The following is a 25,317-nucleotide window of genomic DNA, read 5'->3' as shown; positions in this document are numbered from 1 at the left end:
CATCTTAGAGAAGAATAATAATAATAATAATAATAATAATAATAATAATAATAATAATAAACGGAGCAATTCCAAGAGGGTCCTCACACCATCGGTGCTCGGGCCCTAATAATAATAATTAAAGCTGCAAGCAGCGATGAACGGGCCCTCGCACCCGGGCTCACCGGCAGCGAGTGGCTTTAGTAAATAGGTGAACGGTGAGAAATATGCATTTAAACTCATAAATATAAGTGGAATATATCAAAGTTTATTCCATAAATGTGCCAATCTTTCTGTTGCCAGCAGGTGGCGCTATCATTATAATGGAATATTGGCCTTCAGATGTGTTCAGGCCAGGACTCTTTTCGAACATGCAGAGTCTGGGGAAGATTGAACATTTTATGACTGAGTTACAACAGCTTCTCTTGCTGTGGCGAGACATCAAATTTTGTCATGGCGCCATGGACACGCCCTTTAACAAAAACTGAAGATCTCCACAATTTAACATTGCACAGGCCTTTAGATTAGACTGACCACAAAAAATTACATTAATGTCAAAAGATTTCTAGGAGTAGTTTGTCGCAGCGTAAAACATGTCGCTTCCTGTTGCCAGCAGGTGGCGCTATGACTATAACTGAATATAGGCATGTAGATCTGTTAAGGGCAGAAGTCTTATCTAACATGTGAAGTTTCAGGCAGATTGGACATTGTATGTCTGAGTTACAGCAACTTCCTTTTTCATGGCGAAACATCGAAATTTGCCAGGCCGCCATGGACACGCCCTTTAACGAAACCTCAAGATCTTCGCAATTTAACATCGCAAAGGCCTTTAGATTTAACTGACCAAGTTTGGTGTTGATCTGAATAAATCTCTAGGAGGAATTTGTTAAAGTACAACCCCTGAAAATGGCAAAAACAACGCCAATTTTGCAGAGAAAATTCTAAATAACCGACTTCCTGTTGGGATTCGGATTTCATACCAAGAGACTTTTTTGTAGGTATTGGTGTGTTACATGTGTGTACCGATTTTTGTACATGTACGTGATACATAGCTTGAGGCGCACTCCGTTGAAAGTGTATATGCACTCAGTTGAAAGTGTATAGGTGGCGCTATCGAGCCATTTTGCCACACCCGATGGAATATTGGCCTACAGATCTGTTCAGGCCAGGACTTTTATCAAACATGTGAAGTTTGGGGAAGATCGGACATTTTATGCCTGAGTTATAACATCTTTTATTCCCCTGGCGAGACTTTGAATTTTGTCACGGCGCCATGGACACGCCCCTTAACGAAAACTCAAGATCTTCACAACTTAACATCGCACAGGCCTTTAGATTAGACTGACCACAAAAAAGACATTGATGTCAAAAAATTTCTAGGAGTAGTCTGTCGAAGTGTAAAATATGTCACTTCCTGTTGCCTATAGGTGGCGCTATGACTATAACTAAATATGGGCATCTAAATATGTTCAGGGTCGGAGTCTCATCAAACATGTGAAGTGTGGGGCAGATTGGACATTGTATGTCTGAGTTATAGCAACTTCATTTTTCATGGCGAATCATCGAAATTCGCCAGGCCACCACGGACACGCCCTTTAACGAAAACTCAAAATCTTCGCAATTTAACATCGCAAAGGCCTTTAGATTAGGCATACCAACTTTGGTGTTGATCTGAATTAATCTCTAGGAGGAGTTCGTTAAAATACAACGCATGAAAATGCCAAAAACAACACCAATTTTGCAGAGAACATTCTAAATAACTGACTTCCTGTTTGGATTCGGATTTCGTACCAAGAGACTTTTTCGTAGATATTGGTGTGTTACATGTGTGTACCGATTTTTGTACATGTACGTGAAACATAGCTTGAGGCGCACTCCGTTGAAAGTGTATATGCACTCAGTTGAAAGTGTATAGGTGGCGCTATCGAGCCATTTTGCCACACCCAATGGAATATTGGCCTTCAGATCTGTTCAGGCCAGGACCCTTATCACACATGTGAAGTTTGGGCAAGATCGGACATTTTATGCCTGAGTTATAACATCTTTTATTCTCATGGCGACACATCGAACTTCGTCACGGCGCCATGGACACACCTTTTAACGAAAACTCAAGATCTTCACAACTAAACATCACACAGGTCTTTAGATTAGACTGACCACAAAAATAACATTGATGTCATAAAATTTCTAGGAGTAGTTTATCCCAGTGTAAAATATTTCACTTTCTGTTGCCAATAGGTGGCGCTATGACTATAACTGAATATTGGCATGTAGATCTGTTCAGGTCAAGAGTCTTATCCAACATGCGAAGTTTGGGGCAGATTGGACATTGTATGTCTGAGTTACAGCAACTTCCTTTTTCATGGCGAAACATCGAAATTTGTCAGGCCGCCAAGGACACGCCCTTTAACGAAACCTCAAGTCCTTCGCAATTTAACATCGCAAAGGGCTTTAGATTACACTGACCAAGTTTGGTGTTCATCTGAATAAATCTCTAGGAGGAGTTCGTTAAAGTACAACCCCTGAAAATGGCAAAAACAACACCAATTTTGCAGGGAAAATTCAAAATATTCGACTTCCTGTTGGGATTAGGATTTCGTACCAAGATACTTTTTTGTAGGTATTGGTGTGTTACATGTGTGTACCAATTTTTGTACATGTACGTGAAACATAGAGCGAGGCGCACTCCGTTGAAAGTGTATAGGTGGCGCTATCGAGCCATTTTGCCACACCCGATGGAATATTGGCCTTCAGATCTGTTCAGGCCAGGACTTTTATCAAACATGTGAAGTTTGGGGAAGATCGGACATTTTATGCCTGAGTTATAACATCTTTTATTCCCATGGCGAGACTTTGAATTTTGTCACGGCGCCATGGACACGCCCCTTAACGAAAACTCAAGATCTTCACAACTTAACATCGCACAGGCCTTTAGATTAGACTGACCACAAAAAAGACATTGATGTCATAAAATTTCTAGGAGTAGTTAGTCGCAGTGTAAAATATGTCACTTCCTGTTGCCAATAGGTGGCGCTATGACTATAACTGAATATGGGCATGTAAATCTGTTCAGGTTCGGAGTCTCATCAAACATGTGAAGTTTGGGGCAGATTGGACATTGTATGTCCGAGTTATAGCAACTTCATTTTTCATGGCGAATCATCGAAATTCGCCAGGCCGCCACGGACACGCCCTTTAACGAAAACTCAAAATCTTCGCAATTTAACATCGCAAAGGCCTTTAGATTAGGCATACCAACTTTGGTGTTGATCTGAATTAATCTCTAGGAGGAGTTCGTTAAAATACAACGCATGGAAATGACAAAAATGACACAAAATTTGCTCATAAAATTAAAAATAACCGACTTCCTGTTGGGTTTCGGATATTGCTCCAAGAGACTTTTTTGTAGGTATTGGAGAGATACATGTGTATACCAATTTTCATACATGTACATGAAACGTAGCTCGAGGCGCACACCGTTGAACGTGTATAGGTGGCGCTGTCGAGCCATTTTGCCACACCCACTTCTGAAACCCATATCAGACGTAAATTTTCGCTAGTTATGAGGTGTGTGCAAAGTTTCATGACTTTTCGAGCATGTTTAGGCTCTCAAAAATGCAATTCATCTTAGAGAAGAAGAAGAAGAAGAAGAAGAAGAAGAAGAAGAATAATAATAAACGGAGCAATTCCAAGAGGGTCCTCACACCATCGGTGCTCGGGCCCTAATAATAATAATAATAATAAACGGAGCAATTCCAAGAGGGTCCTCACACCATCGGTGCTCGGGCCCTAATAATAATAATAATAATAATAATAATAATAAACGGAGCAATTCCAAGAGGGTCCTCACACCATCGGTGCTCGGCCCCTAATAATAATAATAATAATAATAATAATAATAAACGGAGCAATTCCAAGAGGGTCCTCACACCATCGGTGCTCGGGCCCTAATAATAATAATAATAATAATAATAATAATAATAATAATAATAATAATAATAAACGGAGCAATTCCAAGAGGGTCCTCACACCATCGGTGCTCGGGCCCTAATAATAATAATAATAATAATAAACGGAGCAATTCCAAGAGGGTCCTCACACCATCGGTGCTCGGGCCCTAATAATAATAATAAACGGAGCAATTCAAAGAGGGTCCTCACACCATCGGTGCTCGGGCCTTAATAATAATAAACGGAGCAATTCCAAGAGGGTCCTCACACCATCGGTGCTCGGGCCCTAATAATAATAATAATAATAATAATAATAAACGGAGCAATTCCAAGAGGGTCCTCACACCATCGGTGCTCGGGCCCTAATAATAATAATAATAATAATAATAATAATAATAATAATAATAATAATAATAATAATAATAATAAACGGAGCAATTCCAAGAGGGTCCTCACACCATCGGTGCTCGGGCCCTAATAATAATAATAATAATAATAATAATAATAAACGGAGCAATTCCAAGAGGGTCCTCACACCATTGGTGCTCGGGCCCTAATAATAATAATAATAATAATAAACGGAGCAATTCCAAGAGGGTCCTCACACCATCGGTGCTCGGGCCCTAATAATAATAATAATAAACGGAGCAATTCCAAGAGGGTCCTCACACCATCGGTGCTCGGGCCCTAATAATAATAATAATAATAATAAATGGAGCAATTCCAAGAGGGTCCTCACACCATCGGTGCTCGGGCCCTAATTATATATAAATGACATCGAAGATTTTCTGATCATCAGTTAACCTCTTATACATTGTATCCTCACCTATATGTTCAAGATCTTCTCACCTGACTGTGGCTCTCCTCCACCTCTTCTTCCCGTCTCTCATATGTACGGCGTCTGCGGGGCTGGTAATAATGAGCGTAAGAAGCTCCTCGGTTGGTGTACACGTGAATGTTGCCTACATGAGGATAAGAGTTGTTTGTTCTTTAAATATGTGACAGAAATATTAAGCTTGCATTGGATTCGTAACTGAAACATAGAAATGTGACGGAGACATTAATGCAAATTAATGATAACAATTTCTATATCTCTGATGCTTTTAGAAGAGGTTCAGACCTGTAGGAAACCTGCCCCCGAAGAAGATGTTAAAGAGCTCCTCTGGAGAGATGTCAGCCTCAAAGTCTCTGTTGAAGGTGCGATGGTGTCCGTACGCGTGACGTGGTTGTGCTGAAGTATGACTAGATGTCTCTGCAGGGCCCTGGTCCCCACACTGATCATACTGCTGCCTTTTCTCTGGGTTACTAAGTACTGCATATGCATTGCCTATAGCTGAATAGAGAAAAAGAGCAGAGAAACCCAAATATTAAAGTTTAATATGAACTATATATACACATTATTCTAAATATAAATATAAAATTTGGGGAAAGTAAAAGGTTTCTTATTTGATTAAACGAATGCAGAAAAAAACAGAAACATTGTAAACTTTGATTACAATTTAAATATTTAAATAAAATGTAATTAATCCCTGTGATGGCAAGCTGAATTTTCAGCATCATTACTCTGGTTTTCAGTGTCACATGATCCTTCAGAATTATTATCACTCCTTATTATCAATGCTGAAAACAGTTGTGATGCTTAATAATTTTGTGTAAAACATTTTACATATATATATATAATTCTTTGATAAATATAGACATCAAAACAACAGCTTTTATTTACATTAGAATTTTTTTGTACCAATCTAAATGTATTTAGTGATTAATACATCCTTATTGAATAAAGTATTCATTTTCTTTATAACCAAGACAAACGTTTTAGCACCAGCAGTGGTTATAATGGTTATTTAAGAATCATAATGGTCATATGAGATACCTTTAAAAGCATCGGTCGCTCCAGGGGCACAGTTCTTATCTGGGTGGAAGCGTAACGCCAGTTTCCTATAGGCTTTCTTCAGGTCCTCATCACTGGCATCCTTTGGCACCCCCAGAATCTCATAGAAGTCTCTGCATCTCTTTATCCTGCACAGGTTTAGGAAGCATATAAATGAACAATGACTGAATTATCATATTTGGGCAACTACTCCTGTCAGTACCTGAGCACTCCTTGCCGCTGCTCCTCCGTATAGCTCTTTTTGTCGGACCCCTCTCCTCTCTCTTGTGTACTGGGCCGCTGATGTGGAGCCGGGCCGTGCTCAGAGTTTCTCCAGCCTGGTGGAGGAGTGTAGGTATGCTCCTCTTCATGGGGAGTGCTGCCATTCTTCACAATGGCATCAATCAATACTAATAATAGAAATCAGAGAAACATGTAGGGAGTATTAAAATCAGCTTGTACTTGCATACTTATTGTGTACACTGAAAAAAAATGGTAAAGGAAGGAATACACTACATGATTTTTAAAACATTATTACAAGTCCTTCAAGTTGTTCCAATAAAAAAAATCTCATGCAGAAAAATGCACCTTGATGCTATGAGATGCTTTGTTCTAAAATCGGCTGAAAATAACAAACATGTATGATATACTCTTTCTGGGTGGAATCAGTCTGAAGCTAAAGAAATCTGTGATTTTCCGCAACTAGCGTCAACTTCTCCAAACTGTAAATCGGTGGAAAATCATGGCAAAAAAACGTGTAGTGTATTCCTGGCTTTCCACATATGTAAATGATGCATAATTACATGAAGATAACCGTAAACCAAACCTTAGCATAACCCTACATTAAGTACACGTGGTTGTTAATCAATACTTTAAAGTGTAAAAACAAACATATATGGAGTTAACAAAATTTTTTTTTGTTTGTTTGTTTTTTTCTGCTGGTCCCCCATTTTTACCTGGGTTTCTACAAATTTTATGAAGGCAAATGTAAGAAATTTTAAAGAGCTTTTAAAACCATGTAAGGACCAAATTGAAGGGAATGCAATACATAAATATGTTTTCTAAAAGTATATGTCTAGGGAAAATTATACTTCAATATTATATTATATTAGCATATATTATATTAGAATATAAGCAATACTTAAAAGTTTGAATATACAACAAATCTCCATCACTTAATTAATTTTACACATATACACAGACAAAATAGCTTAACTAGAATATGGAAATAACTGTTTTACAGTGCATTTATCTTGAAGTGCATTTATCTAAAAAAAAAAATACAATAAAATAAAATAAAAAATAACTTAATTAAAAGGGAAATCCAGTTTTCATACCCCAGATATTTGTTCTTGTTCTAAACATAAACTCATTTAATTTTGTTCAATTTCTCAAAACAAGACTTCAAGTCTTCTTTCTGCATCTCAATTAAATGTGTTTTGATTTAGGTACGTTTATATATTTGTATTGGGAAACAATACAAAGATACTGACAAAGATATTACATTTTTTTGCTGTATATGAAACATTTAATGCCATGACATTATCAATTTTTGGACAGTTTCGGGTCCCATTGATTTCTGTTGTACTGTTGTACTGGAAGTCAGTAAGAACCAAAACTATGTGGTTGCCAACATTCTTCAAAATGTCTTTTGTGTTTCACAGAAGAAAGAAATGCATAGATTTGGAATCAAATGAGCAAAATTTAAATTGGCAGTATTTCAGAACATTAGTGTTAACTGGATTTAAAAAAAAATTAAATAAAAAAATTAAATGTAGCCTTGGTGAGCATAAGAGACTTTCTTAAATATTTTATGGTATGACGCCCATATCTGGTACTTAAGTAAAAAGACTTTTTTTTTATGTTAATAATATGTTAATAGATTACACTAATAGAGGCTACTTTACTACATTTATGCATTTTTTATATCTGATGCTTTTATCCAAAGCAACTTACAGTGCATTCAGGCTACACATTTTTTTTTATCAGTATGCATGTATCCTGGGAATTGAACCCACAACCTTTTGCACTGCTAATGCAATGCACTACAACTGAGACACAGGAACAATAGAGAACTAGCATAGATAAAGGTGCAAAATTAATTTACTTGCATTTGTGAATCGTGTTATTTCATGATATATTTGGGTAATATTTTGAATAAAAATAAAAATATAAAATGCCCTGCTGAAAAATCCAACAACAATAAACACAATTACAAAAATTAGTAATGGTTTTACTGGAAACTGTAATGGACCTTGTTGATCTACACTGGTAATTTGTTGCTTGTTAAAACCAATTAATCCTAATGGAATATGTCCCAATACACACTACAGAACTCAATTTTTATGGTTAAAAGTTGATGGTTTGTAAAGTAATTTGTTGTGGAAACCATTCAAATTTTCTTTGATGGTTCTTTTTATCAAAAAGAACTTTCTCAGTAGGGACATAAGCCTATATCAGTTTGTGGCTGCTGTTTCACATGACAAGCATGAGAGCCCCCTGTCAAATAAATTGCTGTGGTTTACTGCAAATCAGGGTAAACGATGACAGATTTTGCTTTTTGGGGTGGACTATACCTTTTAGAATTATTTTTCTTCTTCAGACTGAATCACAACAGAGACATGTTTCACAAGGGAGACATGTTTCACAAGAGAGACTGATCTATGTATATGGACTAGGACTATATATCATCTTTCCACCCACTGGGAGACTCAAACCCACCGCTGACCAGGGGACAGATTATATAACGCTCACAACCAGACGCTGCACTTTCTATTTCAGCGCAAGGAGCAAACACAGCTGATTTGTCAATCAAAACATAACAGCATGATACACACCTCTGGCCCGTGTGCTGGGGTGGATCTTCTGCGCCTCGTAAAGCAGCTGCAAGGCTTTCTCTTTGCGTCCTGAGCGCAAACACAGCTTGGCTTTCTCTATCAGCCTGTCAGACTCCTCTCTGTCCATCTCAAACAGTGACATGTCAAACAACGACACCTCAAACCCGCGAGAGAACTAACAGAAGTCAAATATTCAAAACAAAGCGTGTTGGGCTGTCAAAATGACTCGCAGTGTTGTTTACATTCTAAATCTAATACGTTATGCTAATACAACCCCAATTTAACTTTAGATACCTTCCGCTCCGCGACCTAGTCGAATATGAATTTCAACAACAAAACAATTCATGTTTGACCCTCTATATTAGGCTTCGTCATTGTAAAATGTGCGAGAAAGACAGAAATACAATATTGCTTGTAACCTCCATCGCTAATCGGAAGCGGAAGCACATGTCGCGGTGGACTACAATCCAAACAACCAATTAGAACGCGACATTCCGTGACGTAAATGGCGTGATGGTATTAGAAACATTAAATATGATGAGATTTGTCCTCCAAACTAAATCCCAACATAATATCTTGACCATATTCTGATAAGAGTCAACTTTACCATCTGGGGTTAGGATCAAGTTTCATAAATATGATAAAAGTTCTGTACATCAATCCAGCAGCCTCTGTTCTCACAGGATCTGAGTGCTCATTCTTCATACACTGAGGCAGGGCTACTCGTCAGGGTTGCCAGCTTTTCCTCTGTTATTTGCCCTATCCTTGGAACCCTTAGCTCAAGCAGTTCAGCAATCTGAAACTATTTCTCTAATATTTATAAGGAATACTCATCGTCATATTTCTTTGTTTGCAGATTATATCTTATTGTTTTTTGGAGAAGCCGTCACATTCTGTTCTTCATGTGTTGAATTTATTTGACCATTTTGGATCTCTCTCTGGGTTTAAAATTAATTGGAGTAAGTCATGTCTACTTTCCCTCAAGTTTAATAGTATGCTAGCAAAAGTATCCACACATTTTAGAAAATTGGTCTCGTCTTCTCATCCTGGGTGGCAGTGGCTCAGTGGTTCATGTAGGTTGTCTACAAACCGGAAGGTTGGTGGTTCAATCCCCGGCTCCACCTGACCAAGTGTCGAGGTGTCCTTGACCAAGAGAGTCCTTGACCGAGAGCCTACCAGTGTTGCCAGATTGGATGGACGATTTCCAGCCCAAAAGCTCACAAAAACCCGCCCACTCCAACAAAAACCCGCCCAAAACTTTAACTAACAAAATAATGTGATACAACATGTCAGTCAAAGGGGTTAAGAGCCATTTTAACTCCTTAAAACTAAATAATAACGTTAGACAAATTTCCCATGGATCAAATGGTGGCAAATAACAATTACCGAATATGATTAAAATAGGTTATGCAAGCAGTCACCGTCAAAACATTTGATTGATTTACAATTGATTTACCGATACCCTCGAAAAAACATATGCATCATTTTCAATGTCAACAGTCAGAATTTAAATGCATAAGTGTCCAGTATAAGTGATAGGAAAAGCATTAGGTATTTCACACTTGTTTATGCACACATATAACAGTCAAATAAGAAGATATACCAATCTGTACTGTTTAAAAGATAAAAGACAAGATCGTTTAGATATAGATTAGATATAAATAGATTGTTATAAATTACATAATTTAACTGTGCTCTATTTTAGGACTTTCCCTCAACAGGTGTAATTCACGTTTTGAGTGTTAAAACACTCTCCCACTCTTTACCATGTAACATATATTTAGGCATTATGATCACTCATACAGTTCATACATTTAAAATTAGATCCGTTATTGCTCATGAATCATCACGTGTGTCTGTAGATCACTAGTGATTGGCTAAAAGTACGGCCGCGACGTCCACATCAGCATCAGCACCTCTGCACTGCAGTTTATAACAACGTGATGACTGTTCGGATGCAGTATATGCAGACTTGAGCTTGTTTGTTAGCCAATTAGCCTATACAATTTATATTTTTGAAAACCGCCAAACTGACCCCAAACCAGCCCAAATTTTGTCCACCCGCCCAAGACAATTTTTACCCGCACTATCAAATTCAAAACCGCCCAATTGGGCGGGAAGCCGCCCAATCTGGCAACACTGGCGCCAACCTCCCGCTCTCTCTCGTGAGGCCAATAAGGAAGTGACTAAAACTGCAATTCATCGACTGGCCGCTTGAGGCTGGCTGCAAAAGGGAGTCAGTCCCATAGACTCCCCATGTTAAAATGGCCAACTTTACAGCAGGAAAAAACATGTTTACAGCCTGGTTCAAAAAATGATTTTGGTCTAAATAGCTAATTTTGCCCTTCATGACAACTGTGAGGGGGGTGAATTTTTTTTATAACTCATCCGTTTAAATTATATTAAGACTTAAAGTTCTGCATAATTAAGGGCGTAGCCACTTGAGTGACAGGTGGATTGCCGCTGCTGACACTGCCGTCGTTCTAGGTGGGTGTGGCTACAGCAACTAGCTCCCGCCTTTTTGACCATTTTTGATTGTCCGGGAGAGTCGCGCGGTGACGCGCTGCCAAGATGGCGACGGCCCGCTCTACACACTTTAGGCTTCAAAAACACACTTCAGGAGTCTACGGGTGACGTCACGAACACTACGTCCATGTTTTTATACAGTCAATGCTCTCGACGAGCTGGATGGTATGACACTGCAGTTGGTGTGTAACAACAAAATAGATTACATGGAGGTCTTTCTTTCCCGACATTAGACTGTACGTTCAAGCCTTTTCCCTCTGCTCTTTATCAGTTTGGTTTGATCCTGACAGTGAGTTGTCTTGGAGAGCAACTGAGGAATCTATTGTTTATCTGTACAAATTGAAACATCTTGTTTTTTTAGGGAGTTCCGCTTTGACCGTGTAAATCTCGGTTTGGTCCCATTGTAACCCACCTCCTCTCCACATTCGCCTATTTTCCACAATAATAATCTTTTTTCAGGCAGTACTCGATTTCAGTGACCACAATATATATGATGATAGTGGTTTACAATCCTTCCAGATTCTCAAAACTCAATATAATTTGCCAGACACCTCCTTTTTTTATGTATTTGTGCATTAGATCGGCCCTAAGGGCATATGGGGTGCCTTGGAACTCTCAACTGCCTATTCACCCTTTACGCAAACTAATCCTTCCCTCCCTTCCTCTTCCCTCCCCTGCTTCAGTTATCTCTTTCTTTTTGAGAATTCATACAAACCTTTATCTATTTCAACTGTTTGGGCTAAGGATCTTAATGAGGATGTGCATGTTTTGTTTTTGGATCAGGTATGGGGAATGTTTAAATTGTCTTCTTAAAACCCACCAAATGATTCATTGAAGGGTTTACGTGACTCGAATGAAACATTTTTATATGAATCTGTCATCTTCTCCTACGTGCAATCTCTGTTTGCAAGGATCTTTAGGCATGTTTTTGCATTTATTTTGTATTTTTTTGGGAGTGCCCCTCTCTCTCTAACCTTTTTGGACTCAGCTCTCACAGGAGATATGGATACTGAGATATGTTTGACTCCACACCATTTTTTCATGAATGAGTTTTGGGACCTCACCTTGTCTGTCAAACAAAGATGTTAACTGTTAGCTGCTCTCACAAACCTGGACTGTGTATTTGATGGACATTATCTCAATAGAACTCTCAATTTCTCATATACATGGATCTGCATTTACATTTATGCATTTAGCAGACACTTTTATCCAAAGTGACTTACAGTGCATTCAGGCTATAATTTTTTTTTTAAGAGTATGTGTGTTCCCTGGGAATTGAACCCACAACCTTTTGCGCTGCTAAAGCAATGCTCTAACACTGAACCACAGGAAAACTGTAAAAAAAAAAAAAAAAAATCTAATGTAAAAACTGTAAATTTATGGCTTTCCGTTTTTAATGTGTCATCTTTTCTAAAATCTTTGTAAAAAATATTTTATTGTTTATTTATGTATTAATATCACTTCATTTATTTATATTATTATTGTTTATTTTATTTATTTATTCCTTTTTTTCTTTATTTTGAAGTCTACCAGGGGTGGGATGGGTTTTATATGTGCAGTTACTTTTTGATTTATATTACTGTTCCCAGAAGATAAAAAAAGGAAGGATGCTCAACAGCATTTTTCATTAATATCAGGTCAGATCAAGTGGAACATGTTTAGGCTAATATTCACTAAATTACTCAATTATATAACAATGGTTTGATGCTGTTGTATTGCACCTTATACGTTTTCACCATTTCAAGATTTGTTGAACTGGATTAGAGATTTTATACAGTGGCTTTAAAAAGATATTTGAACATTTCAGCCACATTTAAATTGCATTAGTTACATTATCAGAACTAGTGGCATCTGCAAATAAATTATGCAAGAAACCACCATTTCTTGCGATTCAAAATGCTGCCGTGTTATCCGAGGATATCTGAAGAGCGACCTGGAAAAGAGGCTTCATTTAAAGATGCTCTTCCATGACCTGTTTAAAGTACTGTGTCAAAGACAAGCTAAAATTGTTTGAAATATATTGAGCGCAGCGTTAGTTCAGTCAGGTCACGGAGGCATTGGCTGCGACCAGCTGATGTAGTCAGCTGTCTTCGCTCCAATCACTACTACTCTCCTATTAGACACGGGACATATATATACGTGGCACCACTGCTCGGTAAGCATGCTCAAACGGCTTGCAACCCTCCCTCTCTCCCCATTATAAGTATGAGCATATTACCGTGCACTTTCTGGTTGTCGTCTTCTTTGTTTCACATCACTAAGGCTTTCAAGTCTTAGCGGGCATGGACCTCACTGCTGAGAGACACTCATCTTCATAACCAGGCTACAGGATAGACGTCCCACTGCCACATCTACATGATTATCACTGTTTGCTTTAAAGAAATTATTAAGAGTCTTAATTGTCATGTATTTCCAAGCTGATGGTGTTACGGATCACTCGGGAGGCTGAGGAGTAACAGACAGAATGGTTTATTGAACAGACACAAGCAGAGGAGCAGGTAGTGTAGGGTGGAGTGAGGGATGGATCCATGCAGGCTGGGTGAAGACGTCAGAGGAGGAAGGTGAACCACACACACGCACACTGGGAATCTGGATCTTCGGAGAATCGCTGGAGAGAGGTAAGTAGAAGAAGAGTTAGTCCTGAGAGGTAGCATACAGGTAAGACCTTGTCACAAACGAGATCGGACATCGATTGAGTGCGTGTGTGTGGTTTTTATGGTGCTGAGGTGATTGGGTGGTGATGAGGATCAGGTGGATGTGCTTAGTATTCCGGTGAGGGCGTGCGTAGTGATTGCGTGGAGGTGGAACCTGGCGTGTTTGTAACAGTACCCCCCTCCCCACGGCCCGCTCCTGAAGGCCGAGGACCCAGACGACGTGGTGGACGTCCTCTTCCCCTGTGAGCTGGTCGGTCAGGATGATTGGAGTAGAAGGTGTTGAGTAAGTTAGGATCCAGGATGTCGTTGCGTGGGACCCAGGAACGTTCCTCTGGACCGTATCCTTCCCAGTCCAATAGATATTCCAGTTGTCCACCATGCCGCCAGGAGTCCAGGATGTCACTCACTGCATAGGCTGCGCCGTCGTCTAGGAGGAGTGGAGGTGGGGCTTCCGTTTCACCAGGTTCTGTGAAGGGAGAGACAGAAGGATGGTGAGGTTTAAGGAGAGACACATTGAATGTGGGGTGAATCCGGTATTCAGGGGGTAACTGGAGTTTGTACGTGACCGGATTGATCTGCTGGATGATGGTGAATGGGCCAATGAATCTGGGACTTAGCTTGCGGCAGGGCAGACGCAGGCAGATGTCCCGGGTGGACAGCCAGACCTTCTGACCAGGTTGGTACATTGGGGCCTCTGATTGGCAAAGGTCAGCTGTCGTTCTACGTCTGCGTAAAGCCCGCTGGAGTTGGTGGTGTGCCGCGTCCCAGACCCTCTCGCTCTCCCGGAACCAGTAGTCGATGGCGGGGACATCCGAGGGTTCACCTGACCAGGGGAATAGAGGTGGTTGGTAGCCGAGTAGGCACTGGAATGGAGTGAGTCCAGTGGTAGGTTGATGAAGGGAGTTTTGTTGCATACTCGGCCCACCCAAGGAACTGGTTCCAGGAGTTCTGGTGGCCGTGACAGAAGGTACGGAGGAAGCGTCCAATCTCCTGAACCTTCCTCTCCGTCTGCCCGTTTGACTGGAGATGGTACCCGGAGGACAGGCTGATGGCCACACCTAGGAGTGAGTGGAAAGCCTTCCATACCCGGGAGATGAACTGGGGGCCTCGGTCCGAGACAATATCCTCTGGGATGCCGAAGTACCTGAAGACATGATTAAATAACAGTTCTTCAGACCCTTCAAAGGAAGAAGACGACAGGATTTAGAAAATCTATCCACTATGACAAGAATGCAGGTATTGTTATCTGAAGGAGGAAGATCGGTTATGAAGTCCACCCCTAGGTGTGACCACGGGCGATTGGGAACGGGCAGAGGATGGAGCTTGCCTGATGGGAGGTGGCGAGGGCTTTTGGATATGGCGCAGCTTGTACATCCATTCACGTACCTCCTGACATCCGAGGCCATGTTGTGCCACCAGAAGCGTTCCTTCAGCAACGAGAGGGTTTCATTGACCCCCGGGTGATCAGTGCCAAGCGATGTGTGAGCGGAGTGTATGAGTGGAGTGCGCCGTGTCCTGGGAATATACTGAAGTTCCGGTAGGCAACCCGGCGGGGTGTTGGTGGTAGGCTCGGTAGGAGGAAGGGTCTCAGCAGACTAGGTAATAGGAGAGACGATGACTCTTTCTGGAAGAATGGTTTCCGGAGTTTTGGGATTCTCTTCGGGGGCGTTACACCTGGAGAGGGCGTCAGCCTTCACATTTTTCACCCCTGGGCGGTATGAGATGGTGAAATGGAAGCGGGTGAAGAATAACGCTCAGCGGGCTTGTCTCGGATTTAATCTTTTGGCCACTCAAAGATACTCTAAGTTCTTCTGATCTGATAGGACCAGAAAGGGGGTGTTTGGCTCCCTCCAACCAATGCCTCCTTTCTTCCAAGGCCAGTTTGAGTTTCCGGGAGAAGAAGGCGCATGGGTGGAGGCTATAGGGATTCCCCTGTTGCTGAGAAAGGACTGCTCCCACTCCGGTGTTTGAAGCGTCGACTTCCACGATGAAGGGTTGGTCGGGATCGGGATGGACCAGGAGTGGGGCGGTCGTAAAGGCCTCCTTAAGGATGTGGAAGGCCTCTGTGGCGGCAGGAGTTCAGGAGAGAGATTTGGGTTTGTTACGGAGTAGACTGGTGAGAGGGCTGGTGATGGTACTGAAGTTTTGTATAAACCGTCTATAGAAGTTGGCAAAGCCAAGGAACCGCTGTAGCTCCTTGATCGTGGTTGGAGTGGGGCAATCTCTGACGGCGTTTACCTTCCCCTCGTCCATCCGGATGCCACTGCTGCTGATGTTGTATCCAAGGAACTGCACTGAGGGCTGATGGAAAGAGCACATTTCGGCCTTGAGATACAGTTGGTAGGCCCTCAGGCATTGCAGGACCTCCACAATGTGGCGTTGATGTTCTGTCAGACTCCGGGAGTAAATGAGGATATCATCAATGTAGACTAGGACGAACTTGTGGAGGAACTCCCAGAGCACCTCGTGGATGAAGTCCTGGAATATTGAGGGGGCGTTAACAAGTCCATACGGCATCATGCAGTATTCATAGTGGCCTGTAGGGGTTATGAAGGTGGTCTTCCACTCGTCCCCCTCTCGTATCCAGATGAGGTTGTAGGCACTGCGGAGGTCCAACTTGGTGAACACAGTGGCACCACGGAGATGTTCCAAGGCAGCTGGGATGAGGGGAAGTGGGTACCTGAACTGTTATATTGTTGAGAGACCGATAATCAATGCATGGTCTTAAACCTCCGTCCTTTTTCTCCACAAAGAAGAAACTCGAAGCAGCAGGGGAGGTCGATGGACGAATATAACCCTGAGCCAGCGCCTCCTTGATGTACTCCTCCATGGCCTTCTCCTCAGAAATGGATAGGGGGTATATCCTTCCTTTAGGCACTGGTTCACCCAGCAGCAGATCGATTGCACAGGCGATGGCGATGGATTGGTTTTCCACTGGGCTCTCTATTGATGTGGAACAGACTGGAAGAGGTTCGGGGGAAGGTGTGGCTGGAACTGAACAACCTGAGATGCAGCTCTTGAAACAGGCGTCGCCCCACTTCAGGACTTCGCCCCTCTTCCAGGAGATTACGGGGTTGTGTTGCTCTAACCACGGGTGCCCTAGAATCCGTCAGCGGCGGATTCCTCCAGAACCAGCAGATGGATTTCCTCGTGATGGAGTAGTCCAGTTTGGAGGGATATGGGACCCACACTATGACGCACGCATCTCCTGCTTAACGGCTTGCTGGTGATAGTGTGGACTTGGTAGGCTGATGGCGTTGCCGTGGTAGCGAGCTTGAGCTGATGGCAGAGGGCACCGGAGATGAAGTTGCCGGCTGACCCAGAATCGGGGAGGGCGGAAACTGGAAGAGATATGTCAGCGGCAGTAAGTGTCACAACAGTGGTGAGTGGTTTCATTTGGTATCTTGAAGGGAGAATGGCACTCACCATGGGACGAGGAGAACGGACGGGGCATACAGCGATGGCATGCCCCGGGGCTGCACAGTAGAGGCACAGATTCTGGGCCAGCCGTCTTTGTCGTTCAGCCATAGAGAGATGATAGGAGTCTAGTAGCATGGGTTCACTGGCTGGTTCTGGGGAGCTGACGGCCTGTGGTCGGCAGAGTGGCATAGAGGAATACGCCTGGCCCTGGTGCTCTTCGAGGCACGACTGCATACGAGTGGCAAAGCGGATGGACAGCTGGATGAATCGTTCTAGCCCGATGGTGTCCTCGTATGCAGCGAGATGCAACTGCACTCGAGGTTCCAATCCCTGATGGTAGGTAGTCAGTAAAGCCTGTTTGTTCCATCCACTGGAGGCTGCTAGAGTCCTAAACTGAAGGGCATATTCATTGACAGACATTTTCCCCTGTTTGAGATTATACAGCTTCTCACCAATGGAAGAGTCCCAAGCTGGTCTGCCGAAAACTTCACGGAAATGGTCAATGAAGCTGGAATAAGACTGGATAACTGGGTGATTTTGAGTCCATATTGAATCTGCCCACAGTAGTGCTTTACCTTGCAGTTGAGAAATTACAAAGGCTACCTTAGATCTCTCAGTGGGGTACAAGTGCGGTTGCATCTCCAGGACCAGCGAGCATTGTAGGAGGAAACCGCTGCATTCCTCCGCCGCACCAGAGTAGGGCGCTGGCCAGGCCATGGGACTGGTGTGAACAGAAGGTGAGGAAGTGCTGGCATCGTTGACGGAAGTGCTCGCTGGTGTTGGGGATGCAGTTGTAGCTGTGAGTGTCCTTCGGAGTGCATTAACCAGATCTTGAAAGGGGTCCATGAGGCTCATGCTTGTGCCTGGCGGTGTTGGTCCGGTCTTCTGTTACGGATCACTCGGGAGGCTGAGGAGTAACAGACAGAATGGTTTATTGAACAGACACAAGCAGAGGAGCAGGTAGTGTAGGGTGGAGTGAGGGATGGATCCGTGCAGGTTGGGTGAAGACGCCAGAGGAGGAAGGTGAACCACACACACGCACACTGGGGATCTGGATCTTTGGAGAATCGCTGGAGAGAGGTAAGCAGAAGAAGAGTTAGTCCTTAGAGTTAGCATACAGGTAAGACCTTGTCGCGAACGAGACCGGACATCGATTGAGTGCGTGTGTGTGGTTTTAATGGTGCTGAGGTGATTGGGTGGTGATGAGGATCAGGTGGATGTGCTTAGTATTCCGGTGAGGGCGTGCGTAGTGATTGCGTGGAGGTGGAACCTGGCATGTTTGTAACAGATGGTTTCGTGGGGTTAATTTTTATAGCTCTTGAATGTTCAGTTATTTTGGTAGCAAGAACCCCCATAAGGAACCAAAACGCCAATGATAAATTGTGTTCAATAAACTCAAGTAAACTTGCCAAAGTGGTTCCTGTCTGAAATATTGTTTGTTTATTTTTTGACTTTCTGATGGTCTTGTTTGATTATTTTAATATGGACATCAGCTAACTTTTAATACCTGCAGTAACTCATTTAGGCTTAGTCAATCATCATACATTGCATAGACAAAAATATGTATTTTTAAACCTCATGAAATTGATTTGTCTAATTTGCACAAGTTGTAAATGTATAATTCTTAATTGTGTTTCAGGTCCCCCTGTAAGTCATGGAGGACAGGGCTGTCTGGTGGGCTGACCAAGGTGACCCTTCCATCCCTAGCGTCTTGCTTAGGGATGAATAATTATTGTAAATATTTAGTGTAGTTTTAGGTAGTTAAGTTAGCTATCCTTCCCTCCAGCCTTAGCATCTTGCGCCTTGGCCTGAGACAGTAGCTTTATCATCTTGCAGAACTATACTCGCATAGTGATGTGAATTGTAAATAGTTCATTTATTTTTAGTAAGTTAAGTTCTGCACCATCCAATCATATTTCTAAAATGGAGTCATCTACCTAGAGCTTCCCAGAACTCCCTGTCAAGCCTGTCCCACAAATTCCTGGCACTGCCGACATAGAGATGCCTGCCACTCACATGGCGACAGAGCTTAGTTTCTCAGCCACCTCGGGCACAAAAATACTGCCAGGACTGCTTCAGAAATCACTCCGAAGGCCTCCATAAAAGTTCCTGACACTGCTGCTCCAGGACCTGCTGAGGTCAGAGAGAACCAAATCAAAGGCACTGCAGAGGTTACTTGACATGGTAACCTTTAAGAGCTGCCTTGGTCCTACATCTTCTTGTCCAGGCCTGAAAGTTTCTGCTGCTGCAAGTCCAAAACCTGCAATGGTTTTAGAGCTCTGTGTCATAACAGCTGAAGTTGGAAAGCTTCCTGTCATGTGTGCTATGGAAGGTTCCTCCCGTGATGGTGTTGAGATTAATGCCACGGCTGCCAAGAAAACAAAAGCCATTGTTTCCTGTCATAACCTCAACCAGAGCTAAAGCTGCTCCAGTCCCAGAGCTCCTCTCTCAACCTCCCTGGTCCCAGAGGTTCCTGCTAAAACTGCTCTGCCCTAGTGGTTTCTGTCTTGACTGCATCAGAAGATCCTCTTACAACCACCTGATGGAAATACCAATGATTTCAAGAATTATAAGGAATACTTTACAGCAGTGGTATGCAGTTGTGGACTCAAAGTACATTTTGTACATCTTTCTTAGTTCATGGAGCTCTCAGCAAATCAGCTGATGAACTGAATCAGGTGTGTAGACCAGGACCAAAAAGCAAAAAACCATTAATGTTCAGTCTTTACCTCAAAATAAACGTCTGACAGGGTCGTCAGGATAATGGCACAAATATATCACATCAAATGTGGCCTCTACAGAAAAAATAAATAAAAAAAATTGTGAAACAGGACTCAACTCAAAACCTTACATTCCATATTTCACTTTACAAAAACTTTTTTAATCTGAAAAAGAAGATGAACACAAAAGTGACATTTTATTTATCAATGAAGGAAGTCATGTTTAATATATGAGAGCATATATAGGAGATATTTTATATGCAGTGTGTGCACCAATGTATGTCATAAACATGATGTGTGATCTGTACACTGGCCATTAGCTAAAGGCACATTCATTCACATTCATTTAATATTATAAATAGAATATGCAGCCTTCAAAATCGTGTGCTACGAACTGAGTAAAATCATAGTCCGTCTTTGATGCCCAGCAGGTCTCTGGTAAATTCTTGGTCATCATTATCCACTATTGTGCTACGAACTGAAGACATCTGGGGAGAATCTGTATCTGCACAGAAGAGAAGTCTTACAGAAGGACATTTACAGTTTCATATATTAGTGAGTGAAGTGACATTCAGCCAAGTATGGTGACCCATACTCAGAATTTGTGCTCTGCATTTAACCCATCCAAAGTGCACACACACAGAGCAGTGAACACACACACACTGTGAACACACACCCGGAGCAGTGGGCAGCCATTTATGCTGCGCGCCCGGGGAGCAGTTGGGGGTTCGGTGCCTTGCTCAAGGGCACCTAAGTCGTGGTATTGAAGGTGGAGAGAGAACTGTACATGCACTCCCCACACCTACAATTCCTGCCGGCCCGAAACTCGAACTCACAACCCTTCGATAGCGAGAATAACCCACCCTATTAGAATAACATAAAATGGGATGCTGTTCTCTCCGTATCAGTCACAAAAACACTAAGGAAAGCATGTACTTACTGCTTTCTGTGTTTATTGTCCTCACAGAGACAAGAGTGATGCTCTCCTTCTCACAGTTGCTGGTCAAGTTGCTGGATAAAAAAATAGTTTGGTAACACTTTAGTATAGGGTCTAATTCACACTAATAACTAGTTGCTTATTAGCATGTCTATTATGAACATATTGGCTGTTCATTAGTGCTTATAAAGTACATATAATGCATTACATCCATAATCCCACCCAATACCCTAAACTTAACAACTACCTTATAAACTATTAATAAGCAGCAAATAAGGATTTAATTGAGGCAAAAGTCATAGTTAATGGTTAGTTAATAGTGAGAATTGGAACCTAAAATAAAGTGTGACCAATAGTTTTTATCTAAATTTTACTTTTAACAGATCTGTTATTTAAATGTAGTACATAAAGTTATATAAAAAAAAAAAAAAAAAAAAATATATATATATATATATATATATATTATGTTCCATTATTACAGCAGGCTACATTGATATAATTAACTTGTACTTGCGATCTTTTTAAATGTTCATATACATTTTTTTATCATTGTTATTATATTATTTATTATATAATATACATACAGAATAGTTTTTATCTAAATTTAACTTTTAACAGATCTGTTATTTAAATGTAGTACATAAAGTTATATATATATATAAAAAAAAAAAAAAAGAATATATATATATATATATATATATATATATATATATATATATATATATATTATGTTCCATTATTACAGCAGGCTACATTGATATAATTAACTTGTACTTGCGATCTTTTTAAATGTTCATATAAAATTTTTTAAAATTGTTATTATATTAATTTATTATATAATATACAGACACATTTATCAGTCCTCACCTGTCAGACACCACAGGATCACAGCTTTTAATACCTATAAATACCCCCCCCCAACAAAACACAAAATAGAAAACAGATAAATTATATGCACATTTATAGCCATGTGAGCTTTTAAAGATAATTTAGAAAATTATAGAATTAATGAGAAACCCACCCTCATGCTGTTTAGTATTTCTACACCGTCCCCTGAGGTTGATAGCGATCACTAAGACCACCATGACAATAATTAAAACGAGTATAAGACTCATCACACCTGTAATTGGAGACAGGAAATATTTTAGCACTAGAAATAATGTGTATCATGAGATTATATCGGTATAAAACCTACTAAAGGCGAGCAAAGTGAGACCGCTGTCTGGTGCCTGTGAAGGGGATGCCGTCACCTCTGACATGCTGATGCTTGAATTAGCGGTCGTTGAAGTCTTTGGAGGCAGTGTAACAACCACTGCACACGGAGCAAACACGTGAAATAATGTTTTAATGTAGTCTTAAATGATAGATACTTGAATGTACTGCACAGCACGACCAGTTCTTCAACATACAGCTCAAAATGATCTTCAAATGCCTTTTTTTTTTTCATACATTTGAGATATACAAATATACAAACTCATCTACATCTTGGATGGCCTGAGGGTGAGTACATTTCAGCAATTTTTTTAATTTTTATTCTTTTACAAACCCGATTCCAAAAAATTTGACACTGTACAAATTGTGAGTAAAAAAGGAATGTAATAATTTACAATCTCATAAACTTATATTTTATTCACAATAGAATATAGATAACATATCAAATGAGATTTAAAGTGAGATATTTTGAAATGTCAAGCCAAATATTTGGTGCATCATAAAGAGGAAGATGTGACAAAGAAGACAGTTGAGCAACTAGAAGCCTGTATTAGGCAAGAATGGGACAACATGCCTATTCCTAAACTTGAGCAACTTGTCTCCTCAGTCCCCAGACGTTTGCAGACTGTTATAAAAAGAAGAGGGGATGCCACACAGTGGTAAACATTTTCTTGTCCCAACTTTTTTTGAGATGTTTTGATGACATCAAATTTAAAATGAACTTATTTTTTCCTTAAAATGATAAATTTTCTCAGTTTAAACATTTGATATGTCATCTTTGTTGTATTCTGAATAAATTATTGAATATTGAATATATTGAAATTTTAAACTTCCACATCATTGCATTCTGTTTTTATTCACAATTTGTACAGTGTCCCAACTTTTTTGGAATTGGGTTTGTATTAGCAGTTAATAATTCTTACCTGATGTGTCGTTATGTGAAGAGAGGCCGGATCCATCAGTACTGCCTGAACAAACAGAGGTACAAGGTTACATTTCTGTCTCCAACTTCCACTGATTGTGATCCCCAAAACTCAACTATGAGCCAGGACATTCTTGAATTAATTATATCTTGTCCATTTACATCTACAAGGATACTTGTTCATCTTTTAGCAAATTCGAGTTTAGGGGGGAAGGAGGTAAAACCTGTTATTTTGGCCGCTGGGGATGAGGTGGAATTTAGAGTTGTGTCAGCGTAGGATCTTAGTGTGGTCAGTGTGGAGCTGGTGATGATGGACTGCCCTTTAATACACAATTTTATAATTTTAATCACATTCACTTCCCCTATACTCTTCCAATATATATAATGAATAGTTAACCCAAAAATGAAAATCTACTCACCCTTAGGTCATAAAAGATTTAGGTGAGTTTTTTTTTTTTGTGTATCAGAATAGATTTGGAGAAATGTAGCATTATATAACTTACTCGCCAATCGATCATCTGTAGTGGATGGGTGCCGTCAGAATGAGAGTTCAAACAGCTGATAAAAACATCACAATAATTCACAAGACTCCAGTCCATCACTAATCACTTACTATCGACCGAAATGTTTGTTAAAAACAGTTTTAACTTGTAAATTGTGCTAGATTGAGCATATTTCTCTCCTGATTCAGATTGAACAATGAACTTGTTCACTGGAGAAAGCAATGATATGGATAAAAGGGAAAATTTTTTTCTATCAATTATTATTTTATTAATTTATTAAGCTTTTCACTTATTATAGCTTTCGGTTATATTGATGTTTTTATCAGCTGTTTGGACTCTCATTCTGATGGCACCCATTCACTGCAGAGGATCCACCCACCGGTGAGCAAGTGATGCAATCCTCTTTTTTTTTAATTTGGTCCAATGAAGAAACAAAATCATCTACATCTTGGATTGCATGAGAATGTGTACATTTTAGCATTTTTATTTTTTTATTTTGGGTGAACTAGTCTACCAGTGGGTAGAAATAAGTACTACCTGGTGTGGTGTGCGAAGTAAGGCTGAATCCATTAGTACTGCCTGAGCAAACAGAGGTAACATCATTGTATGTTTACTACACAATATATTAACATCAACTGAAGTTGTATTTTTGCCTTACCTGTGTGGCTAGAAGACACAGGAGCTGTGGTTGTGCTTACAGTTTCTGAGGTGTGACTGGTCACGCCATTCTCATATCGAGATGACAAATGGTAAGGCCCAGTTTGGGCTTCAAAAATAAAAAGATGGATACATTTACCTTAAGTTAATTTTTCTTCACGCATTAAATAAATAAACACTATGCTGAAGAAAGAATTACATTTTTTGGTTAAAGTCTAATTAATGGAAAATAAAGTTGCACTGTTACAGATACGTTTAAGAAAACATTGTTGGACACTTACTTATTAATATCATCTTAACAATGGTATAGTGACAGTTACCAGTTGTTTGAAATATGTTCAAATCAGCTAAAATGTAGGAAATTCTTGTTTAGATATGAGAATTGTACACAATATAATATAAAATACTCACCTGCTTTTGAAACAACAGACAATGTAGACGTAGCAGTTGTGTTTGGAGGTACTGTAGTTGGTATGTTTTGGTAATTTTCTGTGCAAATCGCATCGAGAACATACATTTCATGAAAAGATATACTGAATATATTAAATAGCCACAAAATGTTGGGCACTAAAAGCAGCCTTTTGGGGGCCACCATACATAGTCAGTGACTACTGCAGTTTAAGCCAGAAAACATTTTAAACTTTGATCACCCCTTATACTGTTTTTCTTCTTACCATATACTATAAAATATAAAATATAAAAATGGCTTCTGATTGACTTACCTGCTGAGATGAAAGAAGATGCAAACAGGGGAATGAGAAGAAAAAATAGCTGCTCCATGTTTCAATCCAAATGAGTTTTACTCTCATCCACCTACACCGGACAGGTCGTATGTATCCCAGATATCAGCAAATAATTACAGTACTTATGTATGTGTAAAAAATTAAAAACAAAGCCTAAAAACTATGGAAATGTTCTTGAGCTAGTGAATTTTGTTGAGGCATCAACCAGTATGACCAAATCTGTTTCCTGTTGGATATAATAGTAACACACGAGGGAGTGCACATAGTATTACAAAGCCCTGCTGAGAAGCGTGTGTTTGGGTGTGTGTCAGTGGGCGCCGAGGTCTGGTTTGAGGGAGAAGGGGCTGAGCTTCCTGTGGAAGAATAGCAGGAAACAGGTGGGAT

The 25,317-nt window shown here is 40.5% G+C and overlaps 2 protein-coding genes and 1 long non-coding RNA gene across 3 annotated transcripts in view; all 3 read right to left on the bottom strand.

Annotated features, from left to right (window-relative positions):
- LOC132117337 (dnaJ homolog subfamily C member 18-like) overlaps window positions 1–9,095 on the bottom strand; it is a 37,705-nt gene extending 28,610 nt beyond the window's left edge. The window contains exons 1-5 of the mRNA XM_059526574.1: window positions 8,640–9,095; window positions 6,026–6,212; window positions 5,806–5,951; window positions 5,050–5,262; window positions 4,779–4,891 (exon numbers count right to left, since the gene is read on the bottom strand). Of these exons, the coding sequence (XP_059382557.1) occupies window positions 4,779–4,891; window positions 5,050–5,262; window positions 5,806–5,951; window positions 6,026–6,212; window positions 8,640–8,781 (801 nt within the window). The 5' untranslated portion in view covers window positions 8,782–9,095. The remainder of the gene's footprint in view (window positions 1–4,778; window positions 4,892–5,049; window positions 5,263–5,805; window positions 5,952–6,025; window positions 6,213–8,639) is intronic.
- The window catches only part of LOC132117344 (uncharacterized), a 126,014-nt gene extending 114,918 nt beyond the window's left edge, over window positions 1–11,096 (bottom strand). Inside the window, exon 1 of the long non-coding RNA XR_009425742.1 lies at window positions 10,778–11,096. This is a non-coding gene — a long non-coding RNA (uncharacterized LOC132117344). The remainder of the gene's footprint in view (window positions 1–10,777) is intronic.
- A 9,058-nt stretch (window positions 11,097–20,154) lies between these two features.
- Window positions 20,155–25,248, bottom strand: ecscr (endothelial cell surface expressed chemotaxis and apoptosis regulator). Its single transcript, XM_059525616.1, has 10 exons — window positions 24,602–25,248; window positions 24,192–24,299; window positions 24,071–24,112; window positions 23,255–23,350; window positions 23,032–23,076; window positions 22,092–22,208; window positions 21,918–22,016; window positions 21,764–21,797; window positions 20,900–20,970; window positions 20,155–20,464 (listed from the first exon to the last, which is right to left on the bottom strand). Exons 1-10 carry the CDS (start codon window positions 24,783–24,785, stop codon window positions 20,364–20,366), a joined length of 897 nt encoding a protein of 298 aa, XP_059381599.1. The 5' UTR covers window positions 24,786–25,248; the 3' UTR covers window positions 20,155–20,363.
- Window positions 25,249–25,317: the final 69 nt, after the last annotated feature.

Source organism: Carassius carassius, chromosome 36 (assembly GCF_963082965.1).
Source record: "Carassius carassius chromosome 36, fCarCar2.1, whole genome shotgun sequence".
Lineage (NCBI taxonomy): Eukaryota > Metazoa > Chordata > Actinopteri > Cypriniformes > Cyprinidae > Carassius > Carassius carassius.
Note: the sequence above shows the minus strand (reverse complement) of the source record. Positions and strands in the feature narration are given on the sequence as shown.

Bases quoted from the DNA above. Each gene is read 5' to 3' on its own strand.
- ecscr (XM_059525616.1), bottom strand. From the start codon at position 24,785: ATGGTGGCCCCCAAAAGGCTGCTTTTAGTGCCCAACATTTTGTGGCTA. The intron at 22,209-23,031 runs GTAAGAATTATT...CTCCGTGTGCAG, and splicing joins TTCACATAACGACACATCAG to TGGTTGTTACACTGCCTCCA. The intron at 21,798-21,917 runs GTGGGTTTCTCA...GGGTATTTATAG, and splicing joins AAATACTAAACAGCATGAGG to GTATTAAAAGCTGTGATCCT.